Source organism: Candida jiufengensis, assembly GCF_024610255.1.
Source record: "Candida jiufengensis strain CBS 10846 chromosome Unknown scaffold2, whole genome shotgun sequence".
NCBI classification, from domain to species: Eukaryota; Fungi; Ascomycota; class Pichiomycetes; order Serinales; family Debaryomycetaceae; genus Lodderomyces; species Lodderomyces jiufengensis.
The window spans coordinates 641,320-666,631 of record NW_026261561.1 but is presented as its reverse complement, the minus strand read 5'-3'; the positions used below and the strand labels follow the sequence as shown (position 1 = coordinate 666,631).

Here is a 25,312-nt window from a genome sequence, read left to right as displayed (position 1 = left end):
TTCTTCCTCGTTGCTGACTTGAAGAGACCAAATCTACAAAATTTAAGAACTTGTAGCTGACAAATTTATTCTTTTATTAATTCACTACTTTTAATTAATTTTTCATCAATAACTAAACAATTTCTCATATACTCTTTACTAGTAAGCACTAATTCATAATACATGATAAATTTCGGCTTTTTTGAGTTATGTTGAAAATTACCATTATTGTTTTCCTGTGGTTGTTGTTGTTGTTGTTGATATTGGTTTTGTTGTTTGGGCTTTTTATATAAGACAGAAGATGGATGAATATAGCATGGAATTTTCAGTTTGGATTTGGTTATATTCTCATAACAATTTCCCATTGGTGATAATTTGACAACGTTATTGAAAAACCCTTTAAGAAGTACTTTTTGAATTTTAGTAATTTTTTCATCTGTTATTTCAAAAAAATCCGAATCTTTTGTTTTGGTGGAAAGACCAATTTTATCACATTTTTGAATTAATTGAGTATATATGTTTTTTATCCTTTTCATCGTTTTGTGTTGAATGAAATTATCATTACACCATTCCTTCGAGTAATCGTTTTTAATCCAATACAAGTATATGTTGAGTAAAGTTATATGATCACCTTGTGAATGATTGAATTGATTGAACCTATTTTCGTTGAACTCATTGGTAGATTTTTTAGGTCTAAATCTTAAATTGGAAGATTCTGTCAACATTGATATTATTATACATATTTCCTTCGTTATTGCAAATTTTTCACTTTCGATTATACATTTTGTAAGGACTGGATCTAATGGGAATTCATTCATTTTGAAACCAGTTTTGGTTAGTTTACCACCAGTTGTGATTGCGTTTAAACTATATAATAAATTTAAAGATTTGATCAAGTTGGGTTTTGGTGGAGAATCCAAAAATTTGAAATTTAACAAGTCATTAATACCTAATGATAATAATAACAAAACAATTGAATTTAAATTTAATCTTTGAATCTCTGGTTTAGTTGATGCTTCCATATCATTATCAAATGAATATTTTGTAAAAATTCTAAAACATTTACCAGGTCCAACTCTACCTGCTCTACCAGCTCTTTGATCACAGTTAGCTTTGGAGCATGGTACAACCACTAAGCTTTCCATACCTGTTGTTGGGTTATATTCATTTTGTTTTACATAACCTGAATCTATTACGTACGATATTCCATTGATTGTTATGGATGTCTCTGCTATGTTTGTAGCTAAAATTACCTTTCTTGTATCGGGCAATGTTGGCTCAAAAATCTTGTATTGTAAATCATTTGGCAAATTTGCGTAAATCACACAAACATTCATTTTCTTATCTTGTAATTGATCTTTTAATCTTACAATTGATTCATTTAGTTGAGTTTCTAATTTTTCAATTTCCTCTTGTCCTGTTAAAAACACTAATATATCACCAGGTAACGGTTGAGTCAAATGGATTTGGAAAATAGTTGTCATTATAGCATTTAAATAATTAGCTTCTGGTTGTTTTGTATAATGAATCTTCACGGGAAATCTTCTACCGGGTATATTCAATATTGGTGAGTTGTTGAAAAATTCTGAAAATTTAGTAGCATTTATTGTAGCACTTGCAATAATCAATTTTAAATCTTTTCGTTTAATACATAAATCCTTTAGCAAACTTAGTAGTATTTCAGTAGATAAAGTTCTTTCATGAGCTTCATCAATAATTATCGCATTGTATTGAGACAAATTTGGATCATTTAAAAATTCTCTTAATAACATACCATCAGTTGAAAATTTTATAACTGTATTTTGTGAGGTTTTATCATCAAATCTTATGGAATAACCTACTTTATCACCCAACTTTGCATTCATTTCAATAGCTACTCTTTGAGCAACTGATGATGCTGCTATTCTTCTTGGTTGGGTACATCCTATTAATTTTGTATTGTTATTTGAATATCCAGCTTCATATAAATACTGAGGAAGTTGTGTTGTTTTACCAGAACCTGTTTCTCCTACAACTATTAAAAATTGGTTTTCTTTCACTAGTTTCAAAAACTCTTGTTTATATTGGAAAACAGGTAGTGAACTTCTAACATTTTCAATCTCTTTTTGTTCAATTTGTGCAGGTGACTCTGTTTCATCTTCATCTAATATTTCATCCTCATCGAAATTAACGTACTGTGATTCATCGAAGACATACTCATATTCTTTATCTTCTCCAATATGAATTTTATCATCTGTCTGTAATGTTAGCTGTTGAGCTTTTTTAAATTGATCTGTTTCCCAATCTATTTTTGGTTGTTGTCTTTCTCTATCATTGGGTAGCCTTCTATGTAGTAATTCTTTTTTATTTTGTGGATCCGAGTAGTTGTTGTAGTTGTTTCTATAATTGTCTCTTTGGTGTTGGTGTTGGTGCAGTTGACGTTGATAATTGTTCCCATTATTGTTATGATAAGTTTGTGATCTTTGATGGTCTTTAAAAGGTTTAGCCAATTCTGCTTCCGCATCACTCTTTTGTGCAGAGTCCGAGTCTCTGTCATTTCCATTTTGATCTTCCTCTATTACTTCATCTTTTATTATATTGTTCTCCTCGTTATTACTATCAAATTCGAAATGTGTTCTCTTTCTCCTATATCCATATTCTTTGTTTCCATTTGATGAGACCATCTATTCTTGGCCTGGTTTATGTCTATCGTTATCCAGTTGTATAATGGTTGTTTGAATTGATTAGATGATCATCCCTTTAATTGTTGTCAGTTTTGTGATATTTCTAAATTAATTAATTGTTTCATAATTTAGATCAAACTTTTTACATTCCTTTATCTCATAGAGGAATTTGCAAATCAACTTAAAACAACCATTGATTAACTAAATTAGATTTATAAATATTCTTTATGTTTTAAATTATGTCATTGAAACCAAAAGCTAGAAGGTATTCAAGAATTTCTCCAAATCACAGCGATACTTCGTTTATCAGTCCATCAATTGAAGAAAACTTACAAGATGTTACAAGCCTACAAGAGAATTTTAAATCAAAATTAGATCTAGATAATTTAAACATATCAACCGACTCAATTCCAAATAGATTATCTACCGATTTACCTGTAAGGTCACCACTATTATCAAAATTTAGCAATTCTTTATCGGACATTCCAATATTATCCCCTGATCTGCCCTATTATAGTCCATCACCTCAAATAAACGAGCATTCGAAAATGAATACTTCATCATATATCCCACCATGGACAGAACCTTATATAATTGGTATAGCAGGAAATTCTGGAAGTGGTAAAACTTCTATCTCGCAACAAATAATTCAAGGTATAAATCAACCATGGACAGTTTTACTTTCATTTGATAATTTCTATAAATCATTAACTCCAGAAGAAAGTAAAAAAGCATTTCAAAATGAATATGATTTTGATACTCCAAAATCACTAGATTTGGATGCCATAGTTGAAACTATACAAAGTTTGAAAAAAGGTGGGAAAGCGACTATTCCAGTTTATTCATTTGCTAAACATGCGAGAACTGATAGAACTAATACTATATATGGAGCCAACGTTGTTATAGTGGAGGGACTTTACGCATTATATGATGAAAGATTATTATCAATGATGGATTTAAAAATTTATGTTGATACAGATTTGGATATTTGTTTATCAAGAAGATTAATTAGGGATATTTTGTATCGTGGGAGAGATTTAAGTGGGGCCATAAAGCAATGGCAAAATTTTGTAAAACCAAATGCTGTAAAATACATCAATCCAACTAAAGAAGTTGCAGATTTAATCATACCTAGAGGTTTAGATAATTCTATTGCTATAAATTTAATGATTAGACATATAAAGAATCAATTGATAGCAAAATCAAGAAAACATTTGCAAAATTTGAAAAACTTAGGTTTAAGCAATACTTTCCACGTTAAAAGTCTACCAAATTTGAAAATCTTACCAGTAACAAATCAGTCAAGAGGTATAAATTCTATTATTTTAGACGTCAATACCTCCAGAAATGATTTCATTTTTTACTTCAATAGACTATCCGGTATACTAATAGAATTCGCTCAAATGAATTTATTTGACTTTGAGTCAATGGATGTTGTAACTAAAGGTAATCATATATACAAAGGATTAAAATCAAAACAAAATCAACAAGTAGCAGTAAGTATAATAAGAAGTGGGGATTGTTTTATGTCACCTTTGAAAAAGACTTTTCCAGAACTAACAGTGGGTAAAATGCTTATCCAAAGTGATTCATCAACAGGTGAACCTCAATTACATTTTGAAAGTTTACCCAAAAATATAAATGAAATAGGTAAAATAATGTTATTTGATTCACAAATTATAAGTGGAGCAGGAGCAATAATGGCAATACAAGTATTGATAGATCATAAAGTTGAAGAAAAAAACATCATATTCATAAGTTATTTATCAACAGAAATAGGTATAAGAAGAATATTAAATGTTTACCCAAATGTTAATTTAGTAATTGGTAAATTATCATCAATGGAAGAGATTAAAGATGATTGCGACCTAAAAGATGTTCCTTGGTATAATGAAGAAAGATTTTGTGATACTAATTGGCATTTTAGAAATAGATTTATAGATAGTTTATATTTTGGAACTGATTAGTTAGTTATAGTTGGTTTCAAATTAAATTTGCAAATAAAACGCGCATGAGATCTTCAAAGATAAAAATAAATCGCAATCGGATCTCTGGATAGATATGACGTACGTCCTTGCGACTTTCACGACATATCTGGATAACCGAAAAATAAATTTATTATTTCTTTTGATTTTGCAACATCATTTTCTAATAATAGTCATACATCAACTTTCAGTTTGCTAGATCGAACACGAATTAAAATATGAAAATTGTTCAAAATGTTTCATATCGAATAAAATCATATCTATCACAACATATATCGACAACGAATTTACGACTTTCAGCATTTTTAATATCATTAATATCATGTTTAGTATCTGGATCAATTTTATTATTTACATTATTTACCCCATCATTTCATGATATATTGGGATTGACTTATTTACAAATAAATTTTATAGCTTCATTATCAGCTGGTGGAATGTATCTATGTCTACCTGTTTTGGGGTATTTATCAGATTGTTATGGACCTTCAATATTATCGTTTTTATCAGTTTGGTTTTTCGTTCCTAGTTACGCATTAAATAGTTATTTGGTACAATGTGGAAATAATAATGTTATTTTGTATTGTATTACGTTTTGTATGATTGGATTAGCTACTTCATCATTATATTTTTCGAGTTTATTAAGTTGTGCTAAAATTTTCCCCAAACAAAAAGGATTAGCTATTTCTTTACCTATTTCATGCTATGGATTAAGTTCATTAATGGGACTGCAATTGTTGAAATTAAATTATTTCCAAATGAAGGAAAGGGATGTTTTGAATTTAGTTCGAGTTTTCAGTTTTTTTGCTTGGTTATATTTAGTAATGGGAATTTTTAGTTTTATTTCAAGCTCGATAGTTTTAGTGGAGCAAGATGTGTTGTATGACTTAGAAGAAACAGATGTTGAAACCACTCCATTAATTAATGAAGAATTAACTCCACAAAGATCAATAAGATCAGTTGATCCACCAAATCATAGACAAAGATATATTAGTTTTTTAAAAGATTATTCTGCATGGATTATATTATTCTCATTAATTTTAAATATTGGACCTTTGGAGAGTTACCAAAATAATTTGAGTTCTATTACAGCAATATTGGAACCAGTCAGAATGAAATCTAACCTTTCTGATAAAGTTGGATTATTAGCTTTATCATCAACAATAACAAGATTAGCAGTTGGTGGATTAAGTGATATTTTCCACAAGAAGCAAATAAATGCAGTTTGGATATTAGTAGTTGTAATAGTGCTTGGGATATTTGGTCAATGGAATAATAACATAATATTAAATGGTGTATCATATGGCGGGGTATTCACTACATATCCAACAATAGTAGCATCAGTTTGGGGAATAGATATTATGGGATCCACATGGGGTTCTTTCATGGTTGCACCAGCTGTAGGATCAATAGTATTTTCATTATTTTATGGTAAAATAGCTGATCGTCAAGGTGATTCTCAAAAAAATGTTTTAACATATTTTAGAATTACATCATTTGCATTATTTTTAAGTTGTATTTTAGTATTATTAGCATTTCGAATATGGAAAAAAAGAGGACAAGTTTTGGTATAAATAGTAATAGACTTTATGTATTAGAATAGACTTTTTGTATTTATTTATTAATTAAAAAAATTTGGTTCAAAATTTAAGAAATTCAAATTTGAATTTGGATTTAATTCTAAATCTTCTGCTAATCTGTTGAATCTTTTGGTTTTATCTATCCATGAACTAGTTACCATTTCTTCAGTTTGAATTTTTTTGAGTTGGTTCCACATATTTTCTCTTCTCATTTCCATAATTAATTCACCATCACTTAAATCAAACAAATCTCGGTTTTTAGGTGGTAAATTATTAGCTAACAATTTTTCAAATTTCTTTAAAACATCTATTGGTATAAGTAAACATGCTTTTTTGATATATTCATTATTATTCGAACTCAATATTTGTGGTAGATTTTCATTTAATTTCATACCTAGCATATGCATACGACGTAACATAATTGAATATTTAAATCTAGATGAAATGTCACCCAAAATTAATGCTTGTGCATGACCATATTCTCTTAATAATTCGTTAATTCTGTGTAATGTATATACATCACTCATATCTGTCATGACTCGAATATTACAGTTCACCCGTAATCTAATAAATGTAAAAATCAAATTGTTGAGGTGAAGATATATTTGAGTCAATGGCATAATGAATAATGGAACTGAATTTGGTGCATGTTTTTGGAAAACATAAGTATTCAAAAATGATAAATCTTCTGTTAGGATAGTCATTGCTTTCATGAAATAATTTGATTGTGCTTCTATATCTTTTAATTCTTCAAAATATACATATAATGTAAAATAAGTGTAAACTAAATTACACTTGACGTGAATGAAAATTTTTATATCAAGTAATGATACTGGAGTTAATTCATATTGTTGAGTTTTGACATTTATATCTCCCACTGTTTCTTTCAATTCCAACTCTAAATCATCTAATAATTTAGTCAAATCATCAATTTTAACATTTTGGTCAACTGTTAATTGATACTCTGATAATCTCCTACACAATTTGAATAAATTTTGATATTTTTGAAAACTCGTAATAATCTGCTGTTCAACTTTTGAATCAGAACAATTTGCAGAATCAGAATCTAATGTAGGTATTGAACAATCATAAGTTTGTAAATTCGTTGATAAAGTAGTATTAAAAATTAAAGAATTTAAAATATCAAATCTAACAATAAAATGCCATATCTTTCGTCGAAGATTTTGAATTTTGGGTAATTGATGATTAAAACAAATGGGATCTCTATTTAAACCAATGGAATAACACAACTGAACTATTGCACCCATTGTGATTTGTATTACACTTCCTGTGTTGGTATTCTCTGGCGATAGTATTAAATATATTCGAATCATTATCCCTGCTTGTAATGCAGTAAAACTTTGCTTTCTAGTAAAGTCAAATTCTTTCATTATTGTTTCCGCTGCTCTGAAAGCATCGTATGAGACAGGATATTTAACTAATTTAGATTCACTTTGACCATTCATATCTAATAATGATAAGTATGTTAACCTAAGTATAATTAAGTGCATGGCTAATATTGCTAAATCATTTGATGAATCAACATTGGGGAAAGTATTCATGTAATCATCACTTATTTCTGGTCCCAAAATTCTATTTAATGATGATCTAAATTCTGATTCATCAATAATTGGCATTAATGGATATATGTCTTTAAAGAAAATATTCAATAATTTCTTGTTAACCCAAGCTGGTGGAATTAAATTAAAATATGAAGATATTGGATCATTAAAATCAATACCAGGAGAAGCAAAATGCAAACTTTTTTCATTTATACCAATTATAGTTTTTATTTCATTAATATCAATATCTTCTTCAATTTCAGGTATATGGGACGCACCAAAAATAATCCTAGATTGTGTTTTCAACTCCTCAATTTTTTCAGGTTTCAAATCATTTAATATAGCAGAAATATCAAAAACATTAGTATTACCTTTAATAGACAGTGCAATATGATTCCATAACAATTTAGCACCAATATCTCTTCTCATTAACAGCAAGTAAGGAAATGGTCGGTGTGACATTATTAGTGGTTTCCATTCTTGAAAACAGTATTGAAAATTTATTTCACCTGGTGGGATTTTTGAAAGTTTTGATGATTTTTCTTCTAGTTTTGATTCTAAATCTGCTATTTTCTTTTTGATTTTGAGAATCTCCTCTAGTTGTTGACTTTCTGATGATATGTTGGGTATATTTGTGGGTATATTGTTAGATATGTTTGTTGAAGTATTTGTTGTAGGTATATTATTATCCAATTTTATCTTCTTTTTAACTTGTTGTGGTTTTATTTTAGATATTTTAAGACTTTTCATAGATTCAGTATATAAACATTCATGTTTTAATTTAATACAAGTTTCACAAGGTTGTTGTCTATCACATTTTATTTTTCTACCTCTACATCTATCACAACTTAAAACTTTTCTATTTCTTTTTTGTAAAGTTTTGGGTTGTAGGGTTTTGGTCTCCATTCTTGTGTAAGGGTGTTGAGATAAAGCTTTGAAGTTGAAAGTTTTAACGAAGTAAATTCAATTCTTTCTGAGACCTTTTGATGAGTTATCTATGCGTATTTTTGACTTTATATAAATTGACCTGTAATAAATGCTGTATAAATAACAAAGTATTTAAAGTGTGTATTTATTTTATTTTATTTCTTTACATAGCCGTTACAAAATGAATCTCGGATATATATTTAGATTACTTGTGAATCAAGTTTTAGCCGTTTAATTAAATTTATAATTATGTTATTTTAGTTTTATTCAAGACCAAGTTTTATGTTGGCTTAGAATTGAGACTCACTTAATCTTAATTCACATTCATCACACAATCTTTGCTTTGAATGCATAAATCAACTTGATTTGTTACATTTTACATTCAAGGTGATCCTTATGATTTAACACCGATTAAGACCGAGACCAACTCACTTTTCTTTGAATCAAGACTATCAACCTTTGACTCAAAAAATGGTTTCAGGCACTTCAACATAGTTAAGGAAAAGAGCTCTGGCTAGATTTCAATGCGTCACATACAGATATTCAAGACATGCTGATGGTTAAAAATTTAAACTCAACAAAATGATCGTAAATTGTAAAGCATGTTGTTGTTATTTCTGTTTCTGATGTAAAAACAAACAAGCATAATAATCAGAGAATTCTTGAGCTTTTTTAAAATTTACATTTACTAAAAGATAGAAAAGTTATAAGTATTTAATATTGTTTCAAATTTTACATTGTATAAATATGAAACTTGTATCAAACTAAGCTACCAATCAATTTTCAATTTTTTATGACACAAAATTAAGGTTTTGACAATTTAATTAAAACTGTCAAAAATTGAAGAATATTCTTTGCATTACAAACTAATCAATAAACTACTATACAGCATCAGAAGGAACCAAAATTGTTGAAAATGTCATCAACTATATCTCCATCAGCACTACAAGCACTAGACGAACCCCTGAGAAAACAAATAATGAAATTTATAGAATCAGAACAACAAAAATCAAAAGTTCAATCATCAATTCATAATTTTACAGATATGTGTTTTAAAAAATGTAATGCAAATAAATCTATTACTAGTCCCAATTTAGATTTACAAGAAGAACAATGTTTAGTTAATTGTTTGAATCGATATTTGGATTTAAATATTAAAGTTGTTGAAGCATTACAAGGGAAATAAATTTAGGAAGGTGATTTTTTGTAAATAATTATTAAGTAGATTAAAATGTTGTAATATAGGTTGTTTTTTGGAGTATTTCATTGGTCTATATATGTACATAATTCATCAAATTCATTCAATTTATCATATTTTAAAGCTAGTCTTTTTAGATTTGTTATACTTTGTTGAATTAAACTAATATCAATGCTTTTGATCTCGTATTTTTTAATTCTTTTTAAAAGTATTCCATAAGCTCCAATTATATCATAAACAAAAGTATATATCATTGGATTATCAATAGATAGTATTTCATTTACCACATCGATTGCTTTTATAATAATTTTAGGTTGTTGCTCTAAGTAGTTGATATTTGTGATTATATTATTTAAAAGGTAAAATATTTTGGATATATTTATTAATACATCTAGTTTGATTTCTTCAATACATATCGATAATTGATTTAATAAAAATATGACTATTTCAGGATAGTTGTTAACATAAATTATTGATGATAAAATTTGACCTATAATTTCTATAAAATTCAAATTATTTCCAAATTTTCTATCAACTTGATAAAGACATGGATATGCAATAGTAAGTAATTTTAAAGATTCATCTTCTTGAGTGATTGAAGGTAAATGAGTTAAACACTTGATTAAATTTTGTCTTAATGGACCTATTAAATTTTGAATGGATGGAACTTTTTGGATCTCTTTTGACTGTAAATACTCTAGTAATTTACAAGCTTGTAATTTAGCATCAATGTCAAATTTCAAAGTATCAATAATCAACAATAATACAAGCATTTGTATCTCTGAATCATTTTTTACACTCACCAAAAACCAAGCTTGAGCTAATATAGAAGGATCAAATTTTTGTTCTCGAAATGATAATCTTGGTCTTAATGTCAGTTGCTTTTTTTGACCTAATTTAACTAATTTTTCAATTTCTAGTAATTTCGGACGAAAATATACGTTGATGTATTGAGGTAGTAGTGAACTGATGTTTGATTTGCCAATAATTGATATCACTAGTTTAGAATTTTGTACTGAACTCCATGACAAATTTGGATTTGAATGTAGTGATAATATTTGAAGTTGTTGTAGATTTAAATTGATTAAAGAATCATTAAGGTTAGCTAAAGCTTGAGTATAGTGGTTAGATGGATGTGAAAGTTCTTTTAGCTTATCAAAATTTTCAGCTATATTGTCTTGATTTGGGTTGACATCTGGCAATTCCTCTATCTTCATAATTTGATTTATTCTAAAACAATCCAAGAGATATCTCAAAACTCAATTTTTCTAAATTTTACAACCAAATATTCAAATAAATGAAAAACATACTAAAAATATCAAAAGAAGTTCAAAATGCTATAAGACTAAAAAGACCAATTGTATCATTAGAATCAACAATTATATCTCGTGGTTTACCTTATCCTCAAAATCTAGAAATGGCAAGATCAGTTGAATCCATACTAAGAGATCAAGATGTTGTTCCAGCTACTACTGCATTTATAAAAGGTATACCTCATATAGGTCTAAGTGATTCACAACTTTCCGAATTTGCAGAAACTCCTCAAGATCAAATTCACAAAGTATCAAGAAGAGATATGGGGTATGTAATGGCTAACAATTTAAATGGTGGTACAACGGTTTCTCAAACTATGATTTTATCCAATATGGTAGGTATAAATTTTTTTGCAACAGGTGGATTAGGAGGTGTTCACCGAGATTTACCAGGTCAATTTAATATGGACATATCAGCAGATTTAACAGAATTAGGTAGAACTCCAGTAAGTGTAATTTGTGCTGGTCCAAAATCAATATTAGATATTCCCAAAACATTAGAATTTTTAGAAACTCAAGGTGTATTTGTAGGAACATATAATGAAGATCATTTACCACCACAGAAGTTATATTTACCGGGATTTTATTGTAGAGAATCTTCAACATTATCACCTTTTGGATTTTCAAATTTTAAGGAAGCTGCTAATATTACTTTTAATCAAAATTTAATGAATTTACAAAGTGGTAATGTCTTTTGTATTCCACCACCAAAAGAAACAGCATTGAATAGTGAGTTTATAAATAAAATCATTGATGAAGCTAATGAAGAAGCTAGAATTAAAGGTATATCTGGTAAAAAATTAACTCCTTTTTTACTTAATGAAATAGCTATTAGAACTAAAGGTAAATCTGTTGATTGTAATATTAGTTTGGTTAAAAATAATGCTAGTGCTGCTGCTGAAATTGCTAAAGAATATCATAAATTAGTATGTTAATCATAAATTTGAATTGAGTATCATTATACTGACAATTGTAGGAAAATCAAAGTCAAACTCCAGTTTCAAGCCTTACAAATATAGATATTAAAGACTTAAAACCAAAACAATCACCAGCTACAACTTCGTCTAAAATCGATTTATTAGTAGTTGGATCAGTTGCATTAGATACAATAGCATCAATAAAAACACAAACAAAATTTAAAGATTCAAATATAGGTACAATAACAAATTCAATTGGAGGAGTAGGTTATAATATTGCATTAGCAAGTAAATACGTCAACTCCAACACTATAAAGTTTATTTCTAGAGTAGGTGATGATTTTGCTGGAAAATTAATATCAAACAACATTGACATAAATTCAAATTTAAGTATAGGGGATGGAAATACTGCTCAATATGTATGTACTCATGACTCGAAAGGTGAATTAATTATAGCTTGTGCTGATATGTCAATAATCGAAGAACCGGAATTTGGTGAAGATGTTGTACAAGAAATAGAGAAGACTGAACCAAAAGTTGTTGTATTAGACTGCAATTTATCATCACAAACAATAAATCAAGTACTAAATTATCCATATAAATTACAACCAAATTTCATTATTGAGCCAACATCATATATAAAATCAACAAGACTTTCTCAAACTAATTTAAAAGTATTCCCACATAATCAAATAAAATTAATAACACCAACAATAGAAGAATTAAATACTTTATTTGAATCATTCACAACTGCTCAAAAATTTGAATTAGATTATTGGTTCCCCGTATTAGATTCAATGAATATCAACAGTACATTTAGGGAGAAACTTGCAAGTATTAAAGAATTAAAAGATTTACATCAAAAAGGTATATTTCAACAATGTTTCCATTTATTACCGTTTTTCCAAAATATTTTAGTGAAATTAGGATCAAAAGGTTGCTTATTAGTTAGTTTGGTTATAAATCATTCAGATTTAAAAAGTATTCCAACTACTTCAACTTATAAACCCAGTAGAGTTGTTATCAATGATTATAATAGTAGAATCGGAGTATTAATAGAATATTTCCCAATACCAAAAGAAAATGAAAATTTACAAATTAAAAACGTAACTGGTGCTGGTGATACATTAGTTGGTTATTTATCTTCAAAATTATCATCAACAAGTAATAAAAATGAAAATTGGCTTAATTGTGAAATAAATTCAATAGAACAAGTTTGGTCCAAATGGGAAACAATATATAAATCTCAATTAGCTAGTGGATTGAGTTTAACTAGTGAGAAATCAGTTAATGAAAAAATAGGTGATATATAATTGTGTAAAAATGTTATGGAAACGTTTATAGATTTAAATAAAAGTCCGCTTATGTTATATATTTTTTACCTATTTAGTCGCTTAATTCCTTGTAGAAAAAAATATACAAGGGTTTTGAGAAATTGCAAAAAAATTACATCAGACTATTCTTCACCAACCAAATACCATCCAGAAATGTTCAATTCATTTAGATTTTTCAGGGTAAGACCATTAAGAGTATTACCAGTCGTTGCTATATCCTCGTATGCTATATCACATCAATATTGGAATCAAAAAATATACTTAGATACACAACAACAAGTACAACAGCAACAACAACAAAATAGTATAATTGTTGATTCATCAATATCTCCATTTCCTAAACAAATTTCAAAATCAAATTTAATAAGTCAAAATTTCACATTATTAGGTCATGGAATTAGATCAGTTACATTTATAGGTTTTAAAGTTTATGGTATTGGTATCTATATTGCAAATTCAGATATATCAAAAGCATCACAAATTTTAAACTCATTTGAAAAAAATAATCAGAATCCTGAATTTCCAGCATTAAATAATCCAACAGAATCTGATCATATAATAGAAACTCTATTAGATAATAATATTAAATTCTTGATAAGATTATCACCAGTAAGAAATACTGATTTTAATCATTTAAAAGATGGATTAATTAAAAGTATATTAGCTCATCCAAGTTCCAAAACATTAAAGGAACAATTAAGTAAAGGATTAGAAGAATTAAGAGCAGTTTTTAGTAAAACAAGAGGATCAGTACCAAAAGATGATTTATTAATTATGGAAATTTTATCAAATGGTGAGATGTCAGTTAATTATATTAATCAAAAACAAGATAAAATTAAAGAGATGGGGATAGTTAATGAACCATTAGTTGGTAAAATATTAATGCAACAATATTTAAGTTCAAATAAACCATTAAGTGAAAGTTTGAAAAAAAGTTGTATTGAAGGATTAAATAATTTAATTTAAAAAAAATCAAAGTATTTATTAATTATTTAATTGTTGTTTTATTATTATTGACTAAACTTGTAAATTCTCTCTTATTTTTTTTTCTATGAACTAATTCTACATAATAATTGATTCTTGTTCAACATTTGCTGAAATTGATTTATGTGGTAAAACTTTTGCACCATTAACATAAATTTCATTTTTAATTTCAACATCATCACCTAAAACAGTAACACCTTCAGTTCTTGCCCATTTACCAATTCTTGAATTCCAACCAACTATAGTTGATTTAACCCATGCATGATCTTTAACTTCTGAATTTGCTAACAAAACAGATCTTTGAATTCTTGCACCTTCACCAACAACAACATTTGGACCAATAGTAACATTTGGACCAATTAATGCACTTGGATGAATCTTGGCGGTTGGATCAATTAAAACATTACCTCCATGTACAAATTTTTCTTTTGATAATCTTTCTGGATGTTTTTTTGATAATGAAGTTAAATATAAACAAGTACCACTTAAAAAATCTTTTGGTTGACCAATATCCATCCAATAACCTTCTAAATCAAAACTATATAATTGTCTTTTTTCAACTAATTGTGGAAAAGTTTCTTTTTCAATTGATGTTGGTCTCATTTCAATTAAATCAATAACTTCAGGATTTAAAATATATAATCCTGCATTAATTCTATTACCAACAAATTCAACTGGTTTTTCAACAAATCTATCAATTAAATTTGGAGTATCTCTATCATGAACAATAACACCATATTTACTTGGTTCATCAACTTTTGTTGCAACTATAGTACCTTGAGCACCATGAGCTTTATGAAAATCTGCCAATTCTTTAAAAGGATAATCACAAATAACATCAGAATTTAAAACAAAAAATGGTGAAGAATCTTTTTTCAAAACTTTTTCAGCTAATTTTAATGGACCAGCAGTACCTAAAGGTTCTTCTTCAACACTAAAAGTAATTGATACACCATATTCTTCTTCATATTTTTTTAAAGTTGAAACCATAACTTCAGGTCTATAATTAACAGCTAATACAATATCTGTTACTCCAGCAGAAGCTAATGCTTCAATTTGATGTAAAATCATTGGTCTATTACCAAATTCAACTAATGGTTTTGGTAATGTTAAAGTTAATGGTCTTAATCTTGTACCATAACCTCCTACTAAAATTAATCCTTTCATTTTATATGTATATATGTGTTTGTAAAATGTGATTAAAAGTGAATGAATTAAGTTAAATTAATAAAATGAATGTAATAGTATCTTTTATTAAATGTTCTACCTAGATTTAAGGTCAAAGAAGAAAAGAAGAGAAAAAAAGATAAAAAAGAAGAATTCATTAAAAAAATTAATTGAAAGTATTTTCAATTGATTATATATTATTAGTATTATTATTTTTATTATTTTTTGTTGATTTCTTCAGGGGAGTTTAAATTTTTTTTTTTCGAAAAAGAAAAAAATTTATTTTTAAATTAAAATAAATAAACAAACAAAATCGCTATTAAGTAAACTCCAATTAGGTGTCAATTAACAATCAATCATCGATTTATTGTATTGTACAATTACTAATTAATAACTTATTCAAACGTTACACTAAAGAAGAAATTAATTTATTATCTTGTATAAAAAAAAAAGAAACATCAAAAAGGTAGTGTGCTTTGTACCGTTTTGGATTTAATTTAAATTTTATTTTAAGACGAAGACGTGTTTAATGATTAATGTACCATGCAATAAGAATAATAATATATTCATTGAACCACATGTTGATTTGTTATAAGATATATTATAATTCTTAATGACATTTCTTTTGTTAAAATTATCAATTGAATGACAATTTTATTTCAATTAAATAGATCTTTAATAAGAAATTATTCAATTAAATTTATTTTAATGAAAATTTCTCGAGGATCTTACAATTAAATTGAATATTTTTTAATTTATACTTTTAATTGCAAGTTCTTACTTACCAAACAGATTTAAATTAATATTCAATATAGATTTCGTAAAATTAAATTAAAATTAATAGAATTTATTCTTTTTATATTTTTGTGTTTATTCCTAACTCATGGCTGTTTCGTATATTAAAATAACATGGGTAGTAAATTTAATTGATTTGATTCTAAAATATTGATTAGTTAGTTATTAAGAACTAAATATAATACGTGTTATTTAAATAATTATTATAATAATATAATATCCTGTATATAGTCAAAGAATAATTATTCCGAAATTATTATATTACTTTAATTTATTTAATTACCTTTTATATACAGTACTACTATTAATTTGTAAATAAGAGCTGGCTTTAAATTAAATATTTAATACATCTTCACAAACAATATTAAAATTTAGTTATTGATTTTCCAGGGCTGTACAATCTTTGAAAACTCATTGAATTATAATTTTCAAGGCCAATAGGTAACCAAAATGTCTTAGTTAATCCAAATTAAGATTGACGAGATCTATCTCAAAGATCATTATATACAATTTTCTTATAAAAAACTGATACAAACAATAGAATGTAAATCTTTAATTAAACTTTTTATAAAAATCTTCAACATATAATAGTACAAAAACGTCTAAATTTGTTTCAACTTCTATCAAAGATTTTAAATTTAATCAAAAGACGTGTTCCAGACGGCGTGTTCTATTGTTTGAATTACAAAACTAAAATGGTTCCATCGATAATCTTATGCAACATGTGTATGACTTATCAACTATTTAACTGAAAGTAGAATTAATCAAAGTTATTATAGCTAGTAAAGAAGATTTTGCATATCAACTTTGAGACTATTTACACTCTATTTTTAATATACGAATTTTGTCGCAACATCAAAAATTTTGCAATCAATGTATTTTTTTCAATAGTTAATACGTTTACCAATTCTGATGTATTTATTGTACAATTTTCCTTGAGCCCTCCGGTAGTTAGAACTCAGTACGATTGTATATCTATTAAAAGGTACTTAAGGAAGAAGACGGTTTTATCGAAAATGTAAAAAGTAATAGATAAGTATGCGTAGGTTTACATTTTTTATACAACTTTGATACAATTTTAATGCCAATTTTCTACAAAATTCAATTAAAAATTAATACCAATCTTCTGTGTTTAATTCAGTCACTTAAATCACTTACTGATTAAGGTCAGCCAAACAGTTTCCTCAATTAAGATATGAGAACTACTACATTCACATGGATTCAATGAGATAACTCATATTAATTAGTCAATTGAAATTAAATATAAATAGAAATAGAATTGAAGTATTATATAAGTCGGTTGATCCAAACTATCCGAAAAAATAAAGTTTCACCCATTTGAGTTGATATTTTTCTAAACTTCTAACAAATTTCAATGCTACAAGTTTTCGAAACATCAAATAAAGTAAAGCTTTGAATAACATCACATCAATTGATAATTTTCAATCAATCTTTAACAAACGTACCTTTCATACCTAGTTGGTAATGATCAGGCGGATTTGATCAAGTTTTTTTTTAATAAATCAAATCTAAAAAATTAAATCTTTTGCAACTATTAAAAATATTTTTTAATCTAATTGCAATCACATTAAAAGCAACAAGATATTCATTTTTAATAGTATATTACAATATTTATAATATATGAATATAATATTAAATTAAATGATATATTATATAAAATCGATCACTATTATTATTCAAAATTATCAATAATATAATAATTAATAGGGGGCGGGAAAGCTACCAAATTCTCGGCACCTTATCTTTACTACGCTTATTAAATTAACTCTTAACTAAACTTTTGGGTTTAATTTTTTTTTTCTTATCTATATTAAAAATTTTTCTTTATCATACTTTGACTTTTTAACCATTATTGAATAATTATTTAATCAATCAATCAATCAATCAATCAAAACTATATTATGATTGTTGAAACAAAAATTATATATATCCATATAATATAATAATTTAGAGTATTGATAATAATAAAGATAGTTTAACATTATAATAACAAAAATTTAAATTTAGTATCAGATTACATTATATCACATAATTAACAAAATATATAAATATATTCAACGTTAAATAATTATAAGATGAGCCATCCCGAAATACGATCAACTCCAAAAAGGTCATTATTATCATCAAATCTAGCCAGGGAACATAATCAATCTAATCAACTTGGGGATCAAACATCGCTACCTCAACAACATACTTTTTTCAATATTCATGAAATTATAAATAATAATAATAATAATAATAATGATGAAATTATACTAGATCATCCTGAACCTCAATTACTAGCAAGTTCCGTAGGAAAAGATATAAATGGGAAGTTAATACCGTCATCATCTACAATCTCATTATTATCATTAGGTCAAGATTCTCAGTATAGTCAACAACAACAACTCCAACAATCTCAAAATCAACAAAATCAAGCACCAATACTAATACGTCAAAATTCAAATAATAGATCATATTTAAATTTACAAAGATTACAACAATATCAAAGAATATCACAACTGGAAAATTTACCTACAATAAATTCAATAAATTCAGAATATATATCAATACCAAACTCACCAAGTTTAGATCCAACTTCAGTAGGTAATTCACCTTCTAGATTCTGGTTATCTTCACAAACTCCACCTTACAAAATAAAACCAATATATCAATACGTAACTCATAGAAATCCAACCACTAATAATAGTACAACTACACTAAATAATATACAAGGAGATAAATCACCACAATTAAACCCAGTTCAAACACCTTTGGAAGATCCACCTATGACTCCCCTTTTTTTGAACTCACAAACTAGAATGGATTACTTTGGACAATTGACTGAACAAGTTGAAGAAGAAGAACATGAAAATGAAAATGAAAATAATGTTGATAATGATGAAATTTTGGAAATGGAAAAGGTTAATTAATGATTTGTTATATTGAGGTATTATAAAAATATATAGAGTTAAATAATGCATTCATTTTAATATCCTATAACTGAAGAAATATACTATATATGTAGCTAATGTTTTTCTCAAAAATTGGTTGTAAAAATCTCAGAATTAAAGTTCGAGTAATGTCAAAAACATCAAAATTAAGAGGCGAAAATATACGCACAATTATTTTCAAAGAATTCATTAGAATATGTCAACTTATGAAGGTATGAAGACCTCATATTCTACAAATTAATTCAAATTTCTATACTAACATATCAATTAGAGGAGCATAATATATCTCCCTCTCAAAATCCTGAAAGAGGTAGAAATCATCAAACATTAAGTAGAATAATAGACTCATTCATACATCAAACTCCAAATTCTAACAATCAAAGTCAAAACCATTCCCATCTAATTGATTCAAATAATATAGCATCAACAACATCAATAGAATCATTAACAGCAGCATTAAATCAATTACGTACCCTTGAACATTCAGATATTGCAAATTCTTTAATTAATATTTTAGAAAATGAACCAAAACATGAAGGTGTTAATTCAGAATTTTTAGATACATTAGAACGTATTCCAATCAATCAATTATCAAATGAAGAATTTTGTCCAATATGTACTAATAAATTTAAAGATGATAAATATCCTTTAGTTGTAAAATTACCATGTGGACAAAAAAGAAAACATTATTTTGATTTAGAATGTATATCTCCTTGGTTAGTTCAAAATAGTACTTGTCCAATGTGTAGGACAAATGTATTAGAATTTGAAAAAAATAGAAGAAAACTTATTGATGAAGAGATTAAAAAAGCTAAAGAAGAAGATTCTGAAGAAGAATTAGAAGAAGAAGGATGGGATATTTATGGATAGAATTATTTAATACATTTTTTATTATATCTATTTACAAGTTTGCCAATTACAAATGTCTTTTAAATTCTGCTGATTGTAATAATTCTTTTACTTTTAAAGCAACAGGATCTTCTAAATCCTCGTAAGCTTTAGGTAAATTAAATTCTTCAGTAGCTAATAAATCTTCATTGTATGTTAATTTTTCATTAGTTGTAATAGTAGCTTTTAATTCAACATCTGATAATCTATATTTATTTATATAACTCAACCATAAATCAATAACTTCAGGATTAGAATCATATGCTATTAATTTCTTATTATAAGTAGTTCTATGAAAATTTTGTTTTGTTTTAGCTTGAGCAAATGGTGATTTAATAACAGTATATAATCTTTTTTCAGTTTTTAAAGTAGTTAAAGAAGATAATGGTATACCTAAATAATAACCTGATCTTAATGCAAATTCTCCCATTCCAATTAAATCATCTTCATTATAGCCTCTAAAAGTTAATGTTGCAACTTCATTATTATGTGTTGGAGGCAATCTCAATGGTTTGTATTGTAATAATTCTACGTTTATTGGAATGGGACGTTGGTTTTGAAGGTTATGTGAACTTAATGTCTTTGGAGTATATGGGATTTGATTTTGAAGTAAATTTTTTTTAAATTGTTGATTTTCGAGTTTTTGTTGTGTTGATTGATTTACTAGTTCATTTGGTGATATGAATTTTTGAGATATACTGCTGCTAGTGGTGAATGATCTTATTGATGACTGTAGTCTTGTACGAATCATTGTGAATGGGTTTGATTGAATTAACTTTATTGATAATTGTAAAAATATTTTTCATATTAATTTTTTTTCTTTTTTGGTTGTAAATTTTCAAAAAACTATAATGGGTAAGACAAGTAAAGATAAGAGAGATTTATATTATAGACGAGCGAAAGAAGAAGGATGGAGAGCTAGATCAGCTTATAAATTATTACAATTAGATCAAGAATTTAATATTTTAAAAAATGTTTCAAGAGTTGTTGATTTATGTGCTGCACCAGGTTCTTGGTCTCAAGTATTAAGTTCAAAATTAGGTTCATCAGCTAAAATTGTTGCTGTTGATTTACAACCAATGACTCCCATAGATAATGTGATTACAATACAAGCAGATATAACACATCCAAAAACATTACAACAAATATTACAACAATTTAATGGAGAATTAGCTGATTTTGTATGTAGTGATGGAGCACCAGATGTTACTGGATTACATGATTTAGATGAATATATTCAACATCAATTGGTATGGGCAGCTATGCAATTAACTACATGTATATTAAAACCAGGTGGTTGTTTTGTTGCTAAAATTTTCAGAGGTAAAGATATTGATTTAATGTATTCACAAATGAATAAATTTTTTAATAAAGTAATTTGTGCAAAACCAAAAAGTTCAAGAGGTACTAGTTTAGAAGCATTTATTGTATGTTTAGGGTATAAACCAATACCCAATTGGGTACCACAACTAAATTTAAATCAACTGACTGATGAATTTTTTGAAGGTGTTTTAGGTGGTGAAGAAAGATTAATGGTTGAATTTATTAGTTGTGGAGGTGATGATGCTATTGATTCGGATGCTACATATAACTTAGATTTGGATAAAGTTAGTCTAGATCCTATTCAAATGCCAACGGCTCCACCTTATAAAAAGGCATTAGAATTAAAAAGAAAAGGAGAATTAGTTAGACGAGAGATTAAATAATGTAATGTAATGTAATGATAATGTAACTTTAAATTAAAAAATTCTATTTACAAAATTTATCTCTTTAATTATCTTTTAATGGTTCTTCACCTTTCAAAACTAAAGCATCAGGTTTTAAAGTTGGAAACAACAAGACTTCTCTAATAGTATTTGAATCAGTTAAAAACATAGCTAATCTATCAATACCACAACCCCAACCAGCAGTTGGTGGTAAACCATATTCTAAAGCATTACAAAAAGTTTCATCAACCATTTGTGCTTCATCATCACCTTGAGCTTTTTGTCTTGCTTGTTCTTCAAATCTTGCTCTTTGATCAAAAGGATCATTTAATTCTGTATAAGCATTACAAATTTCTTTTGTAGCTACAAATACTTCAAATCTTTCACAAAGTCCAGGAATTTTTCTATCTTTTTTAGCTAATGGTGACATCATTTGTGGATGACCAAAAATAAAAGTTGGATTTATTGAAGAATCTTCTAATTCACCAACTAATTTATCCAACATTCTTGCATTAGTTAATGGTGGTGAACAATCTAATTTATTATCTTTTAATACTTTTTTCAAAAATTCACCAGTAGCTTCTGTATGTAATTCATCACCAGCTGGGAATTTAACATTATAAACTTTTTCTAATTCTTCAATCATATTAATTCTTTTCCAAGGTCTTGTAAAATCTAAAGTTAATTCTTTACCTTGAGGACCATCAGGATGATATACGACTTTATAATCACCAGTAATTTCTTTAACCATTTCAGAAAACATTAATTCAGTCATATCCATTAAATCATAAACATCAGCATAAGCTTGATAAAATTCACAAGTTGTAAATTCAGGATTATGAGTCATATCAATACCTTCATTTCTAAATTGTCTACCAATTTCATAAACTCTATCCATTCCTCCTACAACTAATTCTTTTAAAAATAATTCAGGTGCAATTCTCATAAACATTTCCATATTTAAATCATTATGATGAGTTGTAAAAGGTTTTGCAGTAGCACCACCAGCAATAACATTTAAAATAGGAGTTTCAACTTCAACAAAATCTCTTGTATCTAAAAATTTTCTAATAAATTGTATAATTTTTGATCTAATTTTAAAAGTTTCTCTACTTGATTCATTCATAATAAGATCTAAATATCTTTTTCTATATCTTGCTTCTTGATCTTTAAAACCATAATGTTCAGTTGGTAACATATGTAAACATGGAGTTAATAATTGAATTGATTTTGCAAATATGGATAATTCACCTTCACCACCTTTTGCTGGGGCAGTTCTACCTGGATATCCAATAACTCCAACAATATCACCTCTTTTTAAAATTTCATGCATTTCTTCATATGATTCAATCGATTCAGCGTCTTGAGCTTGTGCCATAATTTGAATTTCTATACCATCACCTTTTAAAACATAAAATTTTAATTTTGAACCAGCTTCTCTTTTAGTCATAATTCTACCACTTACATTAACAATTTGATCTTTTAATGATTCACCTCTACTTAAATGTTCAAATTCTTTTTTAAATTCAGGTAATCTCTTGGTGACTTCAAATTTATGTGGATATGGATTAAAAGCATTTGGATCTTTATTGTTTTTTTCTCTTAATTCTTCAATTTGACGTGATCTAATTTCATGATATTGATTTGGATTTAAATCTGCTAATTCATCTTTTTTTTTAGTAGATTTTTTTTGCTCTGGTGCTGGAGTTTTGGATGCTTTTTTAGCCTCAATTGCTCTTTGTTTTTGTCTTCTTTTTAATTCTGTTTTAGATACTTGTTCTCCTGTAACATCATCTAAATAAGTTTTTTGAACTTGTTCAGTAACTTGATCAACTCCGTCAGACATTTTTATGGAAAGTTGTTGGTTGGTTGTCAAAATGAGTCTTCTTGATAAATTTGAAATTTTTTTTTTTTTTCTTACTCTTATTGTTATCTTTTAACAAAATTATTTTAGAGTGAAAAATTTTTTTCAGATTAAAGATCAATAGCAAATCACCAACCAAATATGCCAAATAATAACCACAAGTATGAACCATCAACCATCAACACAATCTCGATATCATCATCTGTGTTGTTATCATTACTCAGACACACTTCAGAACACTATCCAGCCTTATTTTCAGGTGCATTATTGGGATTTGAAGATGAAAAAACAATTGATATAACTCATGGTTTCCCGTACCCTTACCCAGATCAATATGAAGGTGGATCTTTTAAATCAAGATCAGGTAGTCAATACCAAAAGGATTTATTAGAAAATTTCAAAAAATTAGGCTATGGAGTTGAATTTCAAGGTTGGTTTCAATCAACAATTTCAGGAAATTTTGTAACTACACAATTAATTGAAGGATTAGCACAACAACAATTAAATAATTCAAATATTTTTATTTTAATTCATGATATGTCAAGTATAGGACAAGAAGTAAATTTAAAAGCTTTAAGATTATCAACTGGATTTATGAATGCTTATATTGATGGGAAATGGAAATCAAAAGATTTAGAAAAAAATAAAATATCATATTTAAATATATTTGATGAATTAGAAATAAAAATACAGAATCAAGCATTAACTGAATTATACCTTACAACAACAAAAGAACCAAAAACAACAGAATCAGAATTACAAATTTTAAATTTATTATCAAATTCAAATTCAACATCACAATTATTAGAATCATTATATTCTCAAGTAGATTCTTTTAATTATGATCAAAATAATTTTAATTATTATCAAAGACAATATCAAAAAGAAGGTTCAAAAATACAACAATGGAAACAACAAAGAAAATATGAAAATTTAGAAAGAGCTAAAAATGGAGAAAAAGAAATTGAAAATAATGATGAATGGAAATCACTTTTTAAATTACCTGTTGAACCTTCAAGATATAATAATCTTTTACATAGTCAATCTATTGATTTATTAGCTGATGATATATTAAAAAAATGTGATGAAGAATTACAAAAATCTTTTGCAATTAATAGAAAATTAACTTTATAGATTTTTGAATAAATGTTAGGTTTTGTCAACTATATTTCTGAAATATTATATCAATGGAAAAGACTTTGAAATAGCAGCTTATACAGACTATTTAGTAATGAACGTACGTTGTCTAATTTTAATAAAATCCAGAGTAAAGAGATAGCTTGTTTATCAAACATTGTATTTGTTCTTCTATAATTTTTTGAAGATACTTCATAATCTCAATTTACAATTGGAAACATACAATGTATTAATGTCCTTGGAAATAGAATTTATAATATGTATGTGATAATATACGAGTTTTTTATATTAAATGATTCCCACTTATATGCAGTAAAGTAAGTTAATAAATTTTTTATTGTTTAAATTTTTGTTTCAGA

General features: G+C 26.9%; 15 protein-coding genes across 15 annotated transcripts; 9 read left to right on the top strand and 6 right to left on the bottom strand. All coding sequences in view use genetic code 12, as the record gives it.

The window, feature by feature from the left end:
- Nucleotides 1–65: 65 nt before the first annotated feature.
- Nucleotides 66–2,642, bottom strand: KGF54_003358 (DEAH-box RNA-dependent ATPase; the record flags this gene model as incomplete). The annotated part of the gene is made up of 1 exon (XM_051763937.1): nt 66–2,642. The coding sequence occupies one exon, from the start codon at nt 2,640–2,642 to the stop codon at nt 66–68; it is 2,577 nt and encodes an 858-aa protein (XP_051619418.1).
- Nucleotides 2,643–2,881: 239 nt separating this feature from the next.
- URK1 (uridine kinase) lies at nt 2,882–4,609 on the top strand (the record flags this gene model as incomplete). The annotated part of the gene is made up of 1 exon (XM_051763936.1): nt 2,882–4,609. The coding sequence occupies one exon, from the start codon at nt 2,882–2,884 to the stop codon at nt 4,607–4,609; it is 1,728 nt and encodes a 575-aa protein (XP_051619417.1).
- A 236-nt stretch (nt 4,610–4,845) lies between these two features.
- KGF54_003356 (uncharacterized protein) lies at nt 4,846–6,201 on the top strand (the record flags this gene model as incomplete). Its single annotated transcript, XM_051763935.1, has 1 exon — nt 4,846–6,201. The coding sequence occupies one exon, from the start codon at nt 4,846–4,848 to the stop codon at nt 6,199–6,201; it is 1,356 nt and encodes a 451-aa protein (XP_051619416.1).
- Nucleotides 6,202–6,248: 47 nt separating this feature from the next.
- Nucleotides 6,249–8,675, bottom strand: MRR2 (Mrr2p; the record flags this gene model as incomplete). Its single annotated transcript, XM_051763934.1, has 1 exon — nt 6,249–8,675. One exon carries the CDS (start codon nt 8,673–8,675, stop codon nt 6,249–6,251), a length of 2,427 nt encoding a protein of 808 aa, XP_051619415.1.
- A 937-nt stretch (nt 8,676–9,612) lies between these two features.
- On the top strand, nt 9,613–9,882 carry TIM8 (protein transporter; the record flags this gene model as incomplete). Its single annotated transcript, XM_051763933.1, has 1 exon — nt 9,613–9,882. One exon carries the CDS (start codon nt 9,613–9,615, stop codon nt 9,880–9,882), a length of 270 nt encoding a protein of 89 aa, XP_051619414.1.
- A 77-nt stretch (nt 9,883–9,959) lies between these two features.
- KGF54_003353 (uncharacterized protein) lies at nt 9,960–11,111 on the bottom strand (the record flags this gene model as incomplete). Its single annotated transcript, XM_051763932.1, has 1 exon — nt 9,960–11,111. The coding sequence occupies one exon, from the start codon at nt 11,109–11,111 to the stop codon at nt 9,960–9,962; it is 1,152 nt and encodes a 383-aa protein (XP_051619413.1).
- An 80-nt stretch (nt 11,112–11,191) lies between these two features.
- Nucleotides 11,192–13,437, top strand: KGF54_003352 (uncharacterized protein; the record flags this gene model as incomplete). The annotated part of the gene is made up of 2 exons (XM_051763931.1): nt 11,192–12,133; nt 12,184–13,437. The coding sequence occupies 2 exons, from the start codon at nt 11,192–11,194 to the stop codon at nt 13,435–13,437; spliced, it is 2,196 nt and encodes a 731-aa protein (XP_051619412.1).
- Nucleotides 13,438–13,611: 174 nt separating this feature from the next.
- On the top strand, nt 13,612–14,424 carry KGF54_003351 (uncharacterized protein; the record flags this gene model as incomplete). The annotated part of the gene is made up of 1 exon (XM_051763930.1): nt 13,612–14,424. One exon carries the CDS (start codon nt 13,612–13,614, stop codon nt 14,422–14,424), a length of 813 nt encoding a protein of 270 aa, XP_051619411.1.
- A 96-nt stretch (nt 14,425–14,520) lies between these two features.
- On the bottom strand, nt 14,521–15,609 carry SRB1 (mannose-1-phosphate guanylyltransferase; the record flags this gene model as incomplete). The annotated part of the gene is made up of 1 exon (XM_051763929.1): nt 14,521–15,609. One exon carries the CDS (start codon nt 15,607–15,609, stop codon nt 14,521–14,523), a length of 1,089 nt encoding a protein of 362 aa, XP_051619410.1.
- Nucleotides 15,610–18,500: 2,891 nt separating this feature from the next.
- Nucleotides 18,501–19,337, top strand: KGF54_003349 (uncharacterized protein; the record flags this gene model as incomplete). The annotated part of the gene is made up of 1 exon (XM_051763927.1): nt 18,501–19,337. One exon carries the CDS (start codon nt 18,501–18,503, stop codon nt 19,335–19,337), a length of 837 nt encoding a protein of 278 aa, XP_051619409.1.
- Nucleotides 19,338–19,554: 217 nt separating this feature from the next.
- On the top strand, nt 19,555–20,228 carry KGF54_003348 (uncharacterized protein; the record flags this gene model as incomplete). Its single annotated transcript, XM_051763926.1, has 2 exons — nt 19,555–19,570; nt 19,630–20,228. 2 exons carry the CDS (start codon nt 19,555–19,557, stop codon nt 20,226–20,228), a joined length of 615 nt encoding a protein of 204 aa, XP_051619408.1.
- Nucleotides 20,229–20,274: 46 nt separating this feature from the next.
- On the bottom strand, nt 20,275–20,997 carry KGF54_003347 (mitochondrial 37S ribosomal protein uS10m; the record flags this gene model as incomplete). The annotated part of the gene is made up of 1 exon (XM_051763925.1): nt 20,275–20,997. One exon carries the CDS (start codon nt 20,995–20,997, stop codon nt 20,275–20,277), a length of 723 nt encoding a protein of 240 aa, XP_051619407.1.
- Nucleotides 20,998–21,097: 100 nt separating this feature from the next.
- Nucleotides 21,098–21,952, top strand: KGF54_003346 (tRNA methyltransferase; the record flags this gene model as incomplete). Its single annotated transcript, XM_051763924.1, has 1 exon — nt 21,098–21,952. The coding sequence occupies one exon, from the start codon at nt 21,098–21,100 to the stop codon at nt 21,950–21,952; it is 855 nt and encodes a 284-aa protein (XP_051619406.1).
- Nucleotides 21,953–22,016: 64 nt separating this feature from the next.
- Nucleotides 22,017–23,798, bottom strand: KRS1 (lysine--tRNA ligase; the record flags this gene model as incomplete). Its single annotated transcript, XM_051763923.1, has 1 exon — nt 22,017–23,798. The coding sequence occupies one exon, from the start codon at nt 23,796–23,798 to the stop codon at nt 22,017–22,019; it is 1,782 nt and encodes a 593-aa protein (XP_051619405.1).
- A 159-nt stretch (nt 23,799–23,957) lies between these two features.
- Nucleotides 23,958–24,950, top strand: KGF54_003344 (uncharacterized protein; the record flags this gene model as incomplete). The annotated part of the gene is made up of 1 exon (XM_051763922.1): nt 23,958–24,950. One exon carries the CDS (start codon nt 23,958–23,960, stop codon nt 24,948–24,950), a length of 993 nt encoding a protein of 330 aa, XP_051619404.1.
- Nucleotides 24,951–25,312: the final 362 nt, after the last annotated feature.